Source organism: Buceros rhinoceros, unplaced genomic scaffold (assembly GCF_000710305.1).
Source record: "Buceros rhinoceros silvestris isolate BGI_N320 unplaced genomic scaffold, ASM71030v1 scaffold14038, whole genome shotgun sequence".
Classification (NCBI taxonomy): Eukaryota; Metazoa; Chordata; class Aves; order Bucerotiformes; family Bucerotidae; genus Buceros; species Buceros rhinoceros.
This window is the reverse complement of record NW_010428713.1, coordinates 13,613-28,671: the sequence shown is the minus strand read 5'-3', so window position 1 is coordinate 28,671 and position 15,059 is coordinate 13,613. Positions and strand designations below refer to the sequence as shown.

At 38.5% G+C, this 15,059-nt stretch overlaps 1 protein-coding gene across 1 annotated transcript in view; it reads left to right on the top strand.

The window, feature by feature from the left end:
- Nucleotides 1–6,077, top strand: part of EXOC6 (exocyst complex component 6) — a gene marked incomplete at its 3' end in the record, with an annotated part of 48,933 nt that extends 42,856 nt beyond the window's left edge. The window contains exon 20 of the mRNA XM_010142377.1: nt 6,004–6,077. Within this exon, the coding sequence (XP_010140679.1) occupies nt 6,004–6,077 (74 nt within the window). The remainder of the gene's footprint in view (nt 1–6,003) is intronic.
- Nucleotides 6,078–15,059: the final 8,982 nt, after the last annotated feature.

The window sequence follows — 15,059 nt, the reverse complement described above, 5'->3', positions numbered from 1 at the left end:
GGGCTTTCAAGAGCCTGGAATGAACTGACGGGATTATCAGGGTCCGATTTTAAAAATAATGGTGATCTTGACATTACGGTCTGCCTCATGATTGCACAAGTTGGCCAAACAGATGATGGTTTGATTTTTTTGTAATTTTTTTTTTTTTACTTTTGATACACTCTAACTTACTGCACCCCCAATGTGGTACCCAAGATTAGCAGTGACCCTGGTCTTTGCAACACCGTAGTGCATAGTATAAACAAGATCCTTTCTGCATGCTAGTCCCTGGAAGTAACTGTAAACATCAAGCACTGTCACTTCTAGAAGCAGACCCTGTCTACAGAAACATGTCGTTAACTTCAGACAGTGCAGTTACTTAGAAGAGACTGAGCTGAAAAGTGAAATCACTGAACAGAATTTGTTGTGTTCTGACTCAAACTAGGACAGTTGCAAATGTAATGGTGTTCTTTTCAGATGAACAGGTATGTGTGGGTATGTGCATTTGTGTAGTTCCCTAGATTTTAAAAAAATCTCAGTTGGAAAACCAGAAATTCCATAGTATTCATAACACTGATATCATAATTCATTTAGACAAACTGAATTAGTGCACTCCCTAAACAATCATCTGCCTTCTGAACAAATAGTGTAACAGTGAAGAAATCTTGCCCACTACCATATTATTCTTTTTCTAACATTTTAAATGTCATCCGGGAACAGTACAGTACTTCACTACTCTGTGTAGATTAACCAACTCACTGTTTCACTTGGGGATTTCTAGCAGTACCGGGAATAAGTTGCATGCCTTGCAGGTGACTTTCACAGTATAAACAGAATGTTCAGAGCAAAGTAATGAAAAGTCGCAATGAGTCCAGCTGTTACCTGGTCTCTGGGTTGTTTTCAGACCATTTGCTTCTCAGCCTTCATCCCATTATGTACCATCCTAATTTCCATTACTACCATCTTTGAATGTTGCACAGTGGAAACTTCAATCAGTGAAGAGATCTTATTAGGATTTTATTTAATTTAACATGATAACATGATTTCATTCTTTTAAGATTAAAATATAGCCTTAGGACAACCTGTTTTGTTACATGTAGCTGTTATACTGACCATATGACACGGACAGGACAGGGGAAGCTTTGGGTCAAGATGAGAAAGTTTCAGAAAGCTATTAACTTAAGGACTGAAAAATGCATTCTTTCCATCATTGCGTAACTTCTAGCATGGGTTGTACAGATGCGAATAGAATAAGCTTTAATTCTTCCTTTCTACAAAGTTTTTAAAGCACATTAGAAAAAAAATTGGTTTTGCACAGAAACACTTTGAGTAGTTTAAATGTAATGGTGGCAGCTTGTCAGAATAGTATGTTGCAACAAATGACATCTTAAAACTGGAATAAGGGATTGACACAAGATTTTGCTCAGACAGCTTTACTGTTGTGGTTTCATTCATAAGATCCATCACAGGCACATTCCAGGCCTCACTGTGATGCCTGTGATTTATGTTCTTGCACATCACCCTCCCCCAGCTTTACTCTTTTGACAGTTTAGGATTAGTGGATACGACAGTGACATTTCAATTAGTGCTTAGAGTGTGCAAATAATTCACAACTATTGAGTAGTTTCCTACTGTATTGTATACATGGGTTTGGCATTTTATTATAGACACAGTGGAGAATGCTCAGATGCGTTTTGAACTAAGAAGTTATGTGAGATGCAGAAAGTTATGAATATCTGAAGCTAAATTTTTTTAAATCCTTGGCAATATTCTAGATATTTATTCTGATCTTTATCATTGCATTTTTATTCTTTCTAATGTGGACTGGAGGACACCTAAATAAAAGCAGGGAAATATGATTACTTGTCAGATTTTTTTCTTTTCTATTAAAAAGCAGTCAACAGTCCAACCAACAACCAAACAATCTGTTAATGAGCAGCAATCTGTTAAAGTCTGTAAGTGCTGAAGCTCTTAGTCACAGCTAATAACTGGAATGGTAAGTGGACTTCCAAGAAAGGAAGGTGGAAGGGAAGGAGGTGATCTTGTTGTGAACTCTGAGGTTTCATTATCCTGCACTGCATTTCTGGGCAAAGCACCTACCTTTAAAAAGCAGAGCAGAAAATCTGGAAGTATTTAATACTTTTGCTCAAGAATAATAATAGTATCAGGTGGTCTTCTATGACGGTTTATTAAAAAAAAGTTATTATCTCCTCACTCTGCTTCCAGTAAGTTTTTTTTGTTTTCCTTCCAAACATTTTAAAAGTTTTCAGTTTGATTTCAGTTGGTCCTGTTCTAATTGAAATATCTCTCCACTCTCTCGACGTATTTTATAAGTTAAGAATAGTGTTTGACCTCTGAATTTTATACCATTCTTTTCTAATGGTGATCTTCCACTGTGATAATTTAGCTTCTTACACAGTATTCGGAAAAATAGAACTTACTAGGCCCCATTGAATAAAACCTGAATAATAGTCTTTGGGTTGGGTATTGCATTTCAGCTCCCTGGGGAGAGAAATGGGTTGTGGAGGAGAGGCGTTTGCTGTTCCTTGAAGAAGAACTTCAAATGTGGGTTGCTATAAATCACTTTATGAGAAGTAAGGTGTACCTAATACAAAATTAGCTTTTCAGAGACACCATCCAGATCTAGATAGCTTATGTCAGCTTTTTACTAAGGAATTGGAACTTGTCAGAAATTCTAATTGCTGGAAGAGTTAAATGCAATTTTTATAATTTATGTGTTTTAACATAGCTCAATTGTGAGACAGTATTAATCAGCAGAAGGAGGTAGTATGGTTGAGTGGGTATCCTTCACCCAGATGTGAATCTCTGCAAGGATTAAAAGGTTTTGAGTCCTGCCTATAGATGAGAATGGGTTAGTAGAGAATTCGTGCAGAGCAGGGGTATGTACCTTCCTAACCAGCCCAACACAGAGCTTCCTGCCAGTCCCTCCTTTTTCACCCACTGTGTGGAGAGCCACAGTGTTCAGGATTGATCCAAGTGCTCTCTGTTGAGCGTACATGAAGCTAATCTCCAGGTGGGCATGCCAGAAGGTGAGGAACCCAAATTCCTGTTTTTCCTTGAAAAGGCACTATATTCTCCTCTGGAGGCTCCTCACTTTACCTGTCTCCCCTCCCATCTGCGGAGTCAGGTTAACTTAACTCACTTGAGACCATCCTTCATCTGCTGGTCACATATGGCAGCACAGGAGTGAGGGGAAGTGGGGAGATCTCGCTGGTGCTGGGGGCAGGGCTGGTGGCTGCTGACCAGCCAGCTGGCAGCTCCCTCAGTGAGGTTCCCCTCCAGGCATGTTTGAACAGCTGGAGCATCCAACAGGGCTGCAAAGTGGCTGAGGGCTGCTGAGATAGTCACCTGATTCTCTGCTCTTGCTTCAAAAATACGTTTATAGCTTTGCTTCCTGCCTGTGAGTCAGTGCTATGAAGTAAAATCATCCTAATTTAACTCTTGATCCAAAGTCTGGACTCTTGATTTTTCATTTCTGCCATTGAGCAGCAAAACTATTTGTCAGGAATTAGGTACTGAGTTCCCAGACCAACAAAGAGGCACAACGGGATGATGACTAAAAGATGGGGTTTTGAGGGAATAAAATGAAGAGACCTCTTAATAAATCTAGAAGCGTGTAGAAATTCAGTACAATTTACAATTAAAGATGTCTTACATTCCATTTTAGCAGATACAGCCTTTATCTTAAGGTATTCATTAACACATGCATACATCAATTCACATATATCCTGTATGCAAAATGTAATGAAAAGATTGAAGAAAAGTATTCAAAAGAGAATGGACCAAAGTAATCTTTACTATATTTAAATTTACCATTTTCATGTATCTGTTACCTCCAAACCTATTTTTGTGTTAATACATACTTTATTTTTGTTAGATCCTACCTCCGTAAATTCCCAAACTGGCTGTTGTAGGAAGTACGTTGAGATTGTACATATTGTGGCCGCACACCGTGCCAAAGATCCTGTTCTGTATACACAGAAAAGGTCTACACATTATCAGCAAAGTGCAGGGAAAGAATATGTTAACAAACCCCTTGTGAATGCCAGACTCATGTAATGTGTATTTTCAGCCCATTTTCCCCCAAAACATTGAAGGTTCTGATTCAAATTGCCAAGCAGCCAGTGGTAGTTTGTGACAGTTTAATGGTGATCTTTGCATTTCATTCACATATATGATAAAATTCCTGAATGCTCTTACACTCACTCAACCAACCAACCCAACCAGCCCTTTACCCCTCCAAATCCTCTTTAAGCCTGGAATGAGTGTAGGAGGTGAATATTTTAAGATATATATATAACAATGTTTCATTACTATCTGGAAAGGACCCTTAGGACAAAGACAGTAAGAATGTTAATCCTGTTCTTATAATATCTTGCTAAAATGCTGTGCAGTAGAAAATATTTAATTAGCTTTGTAAATTGTTAGCAAAACTTAAAAGCCCTGAGCTGAGGGTAGAGGGGGAACTGTCTGACCATTACCATAAGTAGATTATCCTTTTGCCCTTTGAACTCATGAAATTGTAATAATGAAATAAACTCTGCTGTAGTCACCTGTCAAAAATGACCCAAATGTGAGAAGAAATGCTTGTGTTATAATGAGTGCCCCCGGTGTTATAAATGCATTCATAATGTAAAATAGGGGTTAAAAGAGAACAAAGCTTATACAATAGTTAAGTATGGTACCTTATGAGCTTCGTGGTCTAGAGCTGCAATGCTAGTAGGTACTATGTAGAGAAGCCAAATCATACTGTGTTATTTAATGCATTAGGATAAATTCCAAACTATGTTAGCCCAATGAGCTGCAGCAAGGATGCAAATATTTGCCCTGTGGCAAGTAAAAGTACCCCGCTGTAGGAAGGTACCACCCAAAGGCTAGAGTGCCAATAACTAACTGCAAAGTTTTGCTGCAGGTCACACTTTTCAGTGATACTCTCTTTTCAGTTCTTTTCAGTAGCAGTACACATGGCACAGTAGAGTCAAGCACCACTGGATCTGGAATTTTTTTTGATCCATATATTCTGTTTCCTCTACCTTTGACCTGTTTCTCAAACTTGGAAAATAAGTTACTTTTCACTGCCTCGGATGATACCTGTCTAAAACTATTACAGTAATGTCTACTTTGTTTTGTTAAGAGCCCTAACTGAAGAGCATAAAAGAAATGGTCTTTTGAAGTAAGATGAGTAAGAGCTTTTGAAGCTCTTTTGAAGAAAGATGTCTAACTTGAGTGGGGACGTGAGGCAGTGAGTGTTTCTGCAAGTGTCTTTTTTATAAATATGTGACGGGGATATGAGCAACAGAAACTATATTTAAGTTTGACTATTATTTATCTTTTCCTAATTTAAACAAATAGCTGACTTCTTTTCATTGCCATAAGTGGGTTTTTTTGTTTGTTTTTGTTCTCGTTTTTGATTTTGAATATAGTTTTACCTTCCAATTTTGATGGTCTATTTTTATAAATAAAGAACAGAAGTTCATTATGGATAAGCTGGCTAAAAGGTGTGAACAGGCATTCAGCTCTGTTCTGATGGCATGTGGAGCTTTCCACCTGTCATCTAGACATTAAACTACCTCTCACCTTAGTGTTACCCTTTTATGGCTGTTTGGCTAGAGGTGGGGGTTTTATAGTGTAGATTCTGTAACAAAAGCAGATGTTTGAAACTATGTTGACAGCCATGGAATTGGCATTATTTTGAAATTCTTCAGTAATTGTTCACCTCAGGCCAAAAAAAGTCTGTTGACTTCTGTGGTAGTAGCATTATACTGGATTAGGATTTTAAGCAAAATTCCTAATAATACTCGTAAAGGTATTATTCTTTGGGATTATTGGGAAAGTGGGAAAGTTTGTTAATTTGTTTTTAATCACTGTGAGTTATTAGTTTAATCTATTTCTATCAAACTAGTTTCATTTTAATGCTATCTAGCACTTACATTGCATAAAACTGGATTTTTGTTAGGTTTTTTAGAAATATACATCTGTAATATTTCTAACCTTTCTTTGCAGTGTTTGCTAGTTCTGAGCCTGTGCCAGGATTCCAGGGAGACACCCTGCAGTTAGCTTTCATCGACCTCAGACAAGTAAGACACTCGCTGTTGGTTTTTATCCTAATAATTTCCCCTTTTGACCAATGCTAAAGTTATTAAATTCGAGAACCTTTCATGCTTTTGCATTCCCATGTAATTAGTTTTGAAAAGTGGTTATTTGAAGTGTTATTAATGGGACTACTCCCTGTAATTCAGCATAAAACTGTTTCTCCAATGTGTTGTTAGGGGGCACTGTGCTACTGGTGGTACAGTTACATGGATATAAGGTTGAATTTTGGTCCTGAAAATTTTGTAGAGATCCTGTGACGCCTTTTTTGCAAGAATGTACATGTTACCCTGGTGTGTGTTGGCTTGATTCCATTCTGAGCAGTTGCTCCTGTCTACAAAACCACTCCCTGGAGAGCAGAATTGGGCATGGTATTATTTAGCATTTCCTTTTCTTCATTTGTTACATCAAATTCTTTTAAACTGTTAGAAAGCTGTTTTATTCCAACTGGCTGATCTTTATCCTATATCAAATTTAATTTTAAGTGCGTTAATATTGGAAGCACTTTTCCACACTTCTTGTCAAAAGGAAGATTTTTCCAGTCTTCCTAAAAAATCTACTTATCTTAATATTATGTAGTTATTTCTATTCTCTGCTCTCTTTAAATTCAGACACTACCTCCACCCATAGCAATTAATTTTCAAAAACTTTTCATACTCAAAGCAAGCTATTTAGAAAGAACTTATTATTTCACAAAATTGCAAATATAAGTGTCATTTAAATAGTGAAATGAATCATTAATTACACATGGAGGGTCTTTAGCTTTCTGCAGATGTTGGTGATATTTTTCAGCAGCCTTATGAGCCTGTCGAAGTAATCATAGAAGAACAGAAATGTAGAAAGAATTCCATGCCAAATTATCTGTACAGTCAGAATATTTTTGCCTTTAATAGTTTCATAGGCTTTTCACAGCAAGATTCTGAAAAGGAATTTCAGAGGGGAAAATTCCTGAGGCAAAAGTATTCCAGTTTCTCCTATTAGTTAGAAAGGACCTCATTAAAGTGCCTTTTTAAGTAAAAAAGTTAAAAGGCAGAGTTGTCTGCTACATGCTCACAGTAATATAACAATGAACAATATGTACAATGGGATAAGGATGCACTATGTAAGGAGGCTGTAACGTTTGTTCATGTGATGCTTGTACGTTAGGAGTTCTGAAATTCAGTATGTGCAGATGTACTCTGCCAGACTTCAAATATGACAAGCCTTGCCTCGACTAGCAGCCTTCCTCTTTTGGATTCTTTTTTATTCTCCTTTTATTGTCAATGTTAGAAGTGACTAAACGTCTTCCAATTTGTGCAAAGTCAGTTTAGTTGAAGGGAAAGGATGTTAAGAGATTTTGGCACCATTTCTGTCATCCACCTAAGTGGTATAAATCCTTGCAGAGGCTAGGTTTTTTGCAAGGGAAAACGTTATTTCTAGCTGTGTGGGAGGGCAGGATGTGTACATACTTGCTATAGGAAATAAATAATATTTTTGTATGTTTTAAGCACCAACTGTTGAGCATGTTGCATAAATAGGGATTGTGTTGCTTATGATAGCTCTCAGTTTATGTTAGCAATACATAGAATTCGCTTGATGCAAGTACAATTTCTAGAGGATGCTCTGTATGCCATGGGAATCTAATCCATTTCAGATTCTTTATAAACAGGAAAGTCTGGGCAACTCTATTGGGTTGCAGTTGGAGCTTTTAGATGTAGAATAGTTCTAGTATATTTGGGGGAGGGGGTTTACTCTGTTTTTGCATGCCTCACCAAAATGTATTGCAAGCACACATTAAAAACATTTAGCATTTAGTAAGGATTGCAGTGTTTTCTCTCTTTTTCTTATTTGTGATCCGTTTCTATTCTAATAGGGTGGATGACAGTTCTTTTCAAGAATACTTAGAAAGTCAACAGAGGCTTTTTCAGAAAGTTCTTATAAAAGGTCATGCTTCTGTTTTTTAGTTTGAATTTGATACTTCTTCATGAATTGCAGGATATGAAAGATAAGGAAGTAGGTCCAATGGTCAGGTTTTACCTGCCCACCCGGACTGTGCCCTGAGGTCAAACTCCTGATATTGGCTGTTTGGTACAGAGGAGCTGATGACAGGTAGGGGCTGATACAAGGCGGAAAGCTTGAACCGTATCAAAGCTAAAAGGCAGGAGATTTGGGACTCAGTGAGAGACTGTAGCTAAAAGATGGATCAGCAGGATTGCCCTCTTCTTAAAAAGCAGCTGACCTGCAAGGGAAAAGACTTTATCGTCCTGCCAATCACATAGTTGTTAATGGAAGCCAGTTATCTCAACAACGGCTTACTCTCTTTCTCTGTTGTACTAGGGCAGTGTGTAAGATAAATGAGTATTGGGCAGTGGAATATTGTAGCATGTTTTACTAAAGACATAAAGTCATTTACAAGGAGCCAACTTGGAAGACAGAGGGGCAAGAGCTACACTTGGTTGATTACCACAGGGAGGAGGAGCAGCTTTGAAAAGAACTGCCATAGGTATTTTCATCCTAACAGTTCCTGATCCTCCGTCTTTCCTTGAAGACAATGTATAGACAGCTTGTTGTCTCTAGCAATCCCACTTCTTTCCTTCTTCCTTCCACACACGTAGAAGAGCAAATGGAATTAAAAATAGCTGGCATGAGAAAAAGTTCTTTCTAAGAAGAAAACAGTAGTTAGTAGCAGGAAGCTTTAAGAGGCCAGGAATCATGAAGGAGAAGGCACTTACCAATGTCCCCTTCAATCAGCCACCTATTTTCCTTATATTATTCCCTTTTAAGCTCTTGTCATACTTAACATGCTCCTAAAGATCTTAGTAATCTGTAGAAACCCTAGTCAGTAAAGATTTTTGTGCTATTCCTATAACCATAGTATCTCAGCATCTTACAGAAGTGGCTTGGTGTGGCTGGCTAACTGCACGTAGTGATACTAATAGAGAACCTCATGGCCATGATCATTTAGAAACTCGCAGCTCCTAAAGCAGAAAGCAGCTGCTAAGAAAATTGGGATAGATTCATGGTTCTGTACAGCTTCAGTAATTGTGTCATGCCTCATGTCACTTGTCTTAGCGTATGACAAAGTATGATTATTAAAGTGGCCTGTGCCACTTTAAAGAGACTGGTCTGTGGCATCTTGTGAAGTTGACCCAACTCTCCTGCAACCTGCATTGCTCTCTGAAGATCATCTCTTGTTACTGTCTGTATGGGAGCCTGGGTAAATAGTGCAGTGGCCCAAAGTGAGGTGGAATGAACTTTGGGAATTTTGCTATCAATTCAGATCCCAATCCAACAGGAATTAACTTTCAAAAGTAAACAGGTCTTAGTTTGTCCTACTTGAATTAGACTTTGAGGAAGCTCAGCCTCTGACATGAATTAGTTTTGTCGTGGTTATGATCTGTTCTTTAGTGCTCTAAGACTAGGGTTACAGTTCTGGAATATGAAACAGTCTCTTGGATGTCCTATGTGCTTAAATAATATGAGGAAAAAGCCTGAATCTTACAATATGTGCATTATTCTTTGGAGAGCCAGTGTAGTGCATAGCAGACAGGAACAAGAACCTCATGGTAGCTTGAGAGGTCATCAGTTGCTGTCCTAGGGCAAATATCCTGATTCTTAACCAACCAGCTGGTAACAAATGGCTGTTCTTGAAATTACATCGTTGCCTGCAGAGTTATAGCTCAAGCTGCCATTGTAGCTTGACTTTTTTTCATTTTTGACCTCACAAGGTGTTTCTAGTGTTTACCACAAAGCCTCAGTTTCAAACAAGCCTTCTTCCTCTACTGTCTAATCTCAGACAATTACTCAGCTAGCTTGATGATTGTGAAATTTCCTTAGTTTGCCAGGGGTAAGGAGAACTGTGTCTCATCTGTGTTCTTTTGGCACTTACATGTTGTAAATATGCTCCAGTTGTTCTCAGTGCTGGTCCCACAACAGGGGGAGCCATCTCAAGTGAACACAATCATATGCTGTTGGCAACCCCCGAGTTAAGCAACCACCATAGCAGTACCTCCACCCACATGGTAACGTAGTTTACAGTCTGATAGTGGTGTCCCCCAGTCTGGAAGGCCAAGGGCTGTGGACAACAAGGTGCATAAATTTTGCATAGGTATGGGAGAAAATACCTCTAAGATTTTCAGCAATTTCTGTTAATATTTTGCTGATATTAGAGATAAATTAGTCATAATGTAATAAATGTGATAAAAAGAACAATGTATTATGGAAACATTAGAAGATAAGTTTTTGTCAGACTTTTGTTTATGATGTGTGTTAATAAGCATGTCAGTAAGCACTTCTATGAGCTCGAGTTACTGGTAATACACAGTCTGTGTTCCTTCTAAAAAACTGGTACTGATATTTAAAAGTATAATATGTTTTCTTCTGATTCCAAAGTGTAATGGAAATTACATTAATAGTTTCTTGGGTTGCTTGTTCATTTACTTTGTGACACATTTTCCAGTGTATTGTTGGTGAGATATATTGATAACCTGAACTGTAGTGTGTGTGCAACAGATAAAAGTTTATCTGAAGGAGAAAATTCTATACTAGAACTTAATATAGTCCTCCTCTTTCTTCCTTGCTTCTCATTCATCACTGGGAGATGATACTGTGCTTCTGATAATATCAGAAGTAACTCATTGTAGTTAGGAACTGTGTAAAAGATCACTGGGCTTCAATCCCAGCCACAGGATTATCTGCCACTAAAGGCAGGCTGACAGCTCAGTCTTCCCTGCTGTTTTGTTTGCAGTGTTTAATTTGAATTCATTTCCTGTGGTAGTAACTGCATTTCAGCTCTGGCTTGTCTCTGATTCTTCCAACGTGCAGCATGCTGAAGCTCTCACCATCTGTGCTCCCTGTGGAGACTGCTCTTGAGTCCTTCAGTAGACCTCAGAGAGTAAGTTCCAGCCTGTTGCCAAACCTATCCACCATGACTCTTGGAGGCTGAGGACCTTAAAGGTGTGCTGTGGCTCCCTTCACAGGCTGCCAGCCCACACAGTGCCTAGGCTTTGAAATTAGTATGGTGTACCCACCCATGGCCTCTACTCCAGAGAAGAGTCTTGAAGTGGAAAAACAGCAGGATTTTCCAAGCGAGAGATCCCTAATCATGTGTTAAGAAGTAATCTTAGTAACTTCAAAATTTAAAGATTAAAAGTAAGACTTTCTTTCATGAGGCAACAGTTTGAATTTTTAATTAGCAAGTAATATAGAATTATTTCATCTTTCGCTTCCTGTAGGAAATAGTTGTTGAGACTTTCATCTTCACAGGCTCTTTCACAATGCTTACTGAGCCCTTTCCCCCTACCACGCACTCCCCAGCTTCTCTGAACAAGCGGAGGAGCATGTTACATCTGTAACATGAAGCCCAGCCTCAGGGTGCTATGTAATGGGATTTGCGCTTCTCTATTTTTCAGTGCAATGCTGCTTATTCAGCTAGAGAAAGGAGCTCAGATTTCAGACAGCAACGAAACAGGAGTTGCGCTTCTCTGTATTTCAGACCATAGTTCTTCACTTTGCTAGGAGAGGAAAGCAATGCTCTTGCTAGCCTTCCCCTTCTCCATAAATTGACTGCGCTAAAGCAGAAGGAGGGCGTGAGGCACACTGTGAGCAGAACAGCGACACTTCAAGGCTCATGTGTTTGCATCTTACAGGGGTATAGCATGCGTATGCATATGTTCCAAATGACACAGGCATTTGAGTATGATCACATGCTAAATGTGTGCCATCAGGCTTGCAGGGGGTGCACAATGTCCTTTCAGAGTACTGTATTCTAACAAGTAAATGGGAATTCTTCATACAAACATGACAATTTGTTTGTAAGCACTTATGTTCCCCAGTGGAATCTCTTAACTTTTTATTTCTCCTTTTCAGCTAGGTTCTGTGAAGCCTGTAGGTAATCTCAGTAGGCTCAGATCACAAGTGTTGTGTATAGATATTTGCGAGGAAGATCTCAATCAGTGTTCTGTACACAGAAACAAGCCAGCTCATTACTGAGATGGGATTTATACCTGCCAGCTGGTGAGAATTAGGAAGCTTTGGAAACAAATGCACAGAAGTTAGCAGTGGGGGGCCAAAAAACATGGCTTTGGATATACTGTCTTGATAAGGATTTGCAGAATCAGAGCAGGATGGCAAGTCTGTCATTTCTTGGCAGTAGGTATTTCTACCCTGTTACTGACAGGAACTAAGAGCATACATGCAAGGTATTAGGTGTATGTGTGTTCTTCAGGACATTGAATCAGTCATCAAATTCAGTGTGAAACAGGCTTTATCCAGTTCAACATCCGAATGCCTCTTTTCAGCAGAGAAGTGCGCATAACGTGCTGATAGCATACCAAGTTTTTGCTCTGAATCCAGGCTTACTGACAATGAGGGGGCATACCTGAAAACAGGTTTGAAAAACTCAGTGTGCAAATGCTGTTACTTCACTTCAGTAGCCCTATCAATACCTTACTTAACTAAAACACTATACATATGGCCATTTAACTGTCAGACACGCTGCTCCATCTGTGACAAAAACTGCACTAATTTCTCCAGAGAAAGTATAGTAGACTGTAGACAAAAGACTGTGTGGTGAAAGGTAAAATGCTTAAACTGAACGTCATTTCCTAATTGACAGTAAAGAATGCTGTAGGTACCTAAACCATGGATGCTATCAAAAATAAGAAAATAGTTTTCTTGTTATTTCTTTAAGCTAGTTCATTTAAGGGATACAATTATCTCAGTTCTTTACTCACCAAACCAGACATACATGAAAATTCAATAAGCTGACAAGAAATCTCTACTGTGTATTTAGCAAATGACAGAACTTGTGAAGCACTGGCTCAGCTTGTCTTAGAGACCTCCAATGTAACAACCTTTGCCTGAGAACCAAAGCCTTAGTTGAACAAGAGAGGGAGTTTTGTTGTTTTTAGGTGAATTTATAATTTTTTCAACTGAGAGAGGGAATGGCATTTATTGATCTCATTTCTCATGCAGATGAAACGTGACTTCTTAAAGCAGTGCTTTTAAATATTACCATCATAGAAGTTACTTAAAGTTTCACTGAAAAGGCTGATCAAAGCAGATATTACCAAAAAAAAAAAAAGACACGGTTCAGAAACAGTTAATCAATTAACTGAAAACCTGTTGTTATGATGAAAACTTCATATCGCCAGAAGACCTTTCTGTTCAAGACAGCTCGTCCCGTAGTTACAGAGGAAATTCCTGTCAGATCATGGCCTAAATGCCACTAAAATTATATCCTTTGTAGTTGAAGTGCATATCCCAGTTATACCCTGTCCGTAACACCAGAACGCAAAGTCTTCAATTTTCTTGGGTGAGATACTAAATTTTTTCAATAACTGGCATGCTGTGTGACTGGGAGACTATGAAGCAGTCATTTCCAAGGACTGCTTATGAGAGAAAGTACTAAATAAGCTTAATCTGGAGAAGGTTTTATTCTGTTGAAGAAGGACTTCGTGGTAGAAAAGTTTCAGAAGGTTCACTTTCAGATGATTTCTCAATTAACAAATCTCTTGCTTGAATTAAAAGAAATTGATTCGTGAGCCTATTATATTTGTAAACCCCTACTTACCCTTTCTTTGAGTGGGTCACTGATACGCATCCCATTCAATGGAAGTTATTCAGTGGAATGAAGTTTCTTTCTAGTTTTCTTCTGCTAGCCATTTTGCTCCCCATCTGACCCTCACCTTTGTCACGTAGAAAATAATGTAAATGCAAAGAAGGAAGATTTGGGTGCATGACTTCCCTGAAGTTTGTGAATACTTCATATCAAACTCTTGTCTTCCTGCTGGCAGTTAGTTACCTCAGGATCTGTACCATTGTGTCTGGGCCCTTCTATAGCCCTGAGCGGTGGATGGAGTTCAGTTTTGGAGCCCCCAGCTCCACAGGACTGCCTCTGAATCCTGTGGGTAGTATGTGCTTCCTACGAGTAATGAACGAGCATTGTTAATTGAACAACAAAAGAAGAAATTTTTTTTTCTTCAAGTTCTTGTTATTTGTATTCTCTTAACATCTATGAGTTCTAGGGTCCAATCAGGGAGGCACGGGTTGGTAGCTGCATTAGCATATTAAGTAATTTTGGCCCCCAAATTGCTTACATTCTCCAGCCTTAGCTAAGCTGGTAGTATCGCTGATATATAGTATGTCTTGGGCAACACTTCTAACCCCTTAATCCTACAGATTTGCCTTCGGTGTTTTTTAGTTGCATCAATCAACATATTTAGGTTCCATCTCTTCTCTAAATTATTTGTCAATCACAGGCAGCTAAGCTGAGTATCCCACTTTTTTCCCTTTTGCTAGTTTCTTCTGTGAAAAAGAAAGTTACTCCATCTCTTCTTTGGAAGTCAGTATAGCGCAAATATAAAATCCAGTAAAATCAAAGGAATCTTTTACCATAAGAAAACAAGAATTGTTCTCTGCTTCAGAACAGTAACAACACAAGGAAGCGATGGCATAGACTTGAGTATGTCTAGGAGTATGGCAAGGACTTGAGTAAGGAAAATGAGTTAATGAACGTTTATTCACTTGACTCATAGAGTCTTAGGAAAAAAGATTGTATCTTCAAAAGTGTTTGTACAATATGTACCATAATGTTACACTGATTTTTTCAGCTCGGTGTTTTAGCACTGCAGAAATACAAGTGAAAAAATACTGTTCTATCTGACTGCCACCACTCAGGGAAATTTGGCAAATGAAACCCTCATTCTCTTTCTGTTAGTACAAAGATACTAATAGATGTCCCTAACTGTACTATAAGCAATACAACTGAATGAGCGTGTTCTTAGGCATAGTTTTATATCATACTAGCTTATACTGTGTTAGCTCGTATGGCTCTTCTGGGTATGTCAGGTTTGGAGCAATTTGTCATCTTACAAGTTGCACTGTTTTAAAGAATACTGAAAGAACAAATAAAGTTTGCAGAAAAGATTCACGTACAGGTTATATTTTGGAACCTAAAGAAAAACTCTTGGAGAGGACTTTCCCTAGAG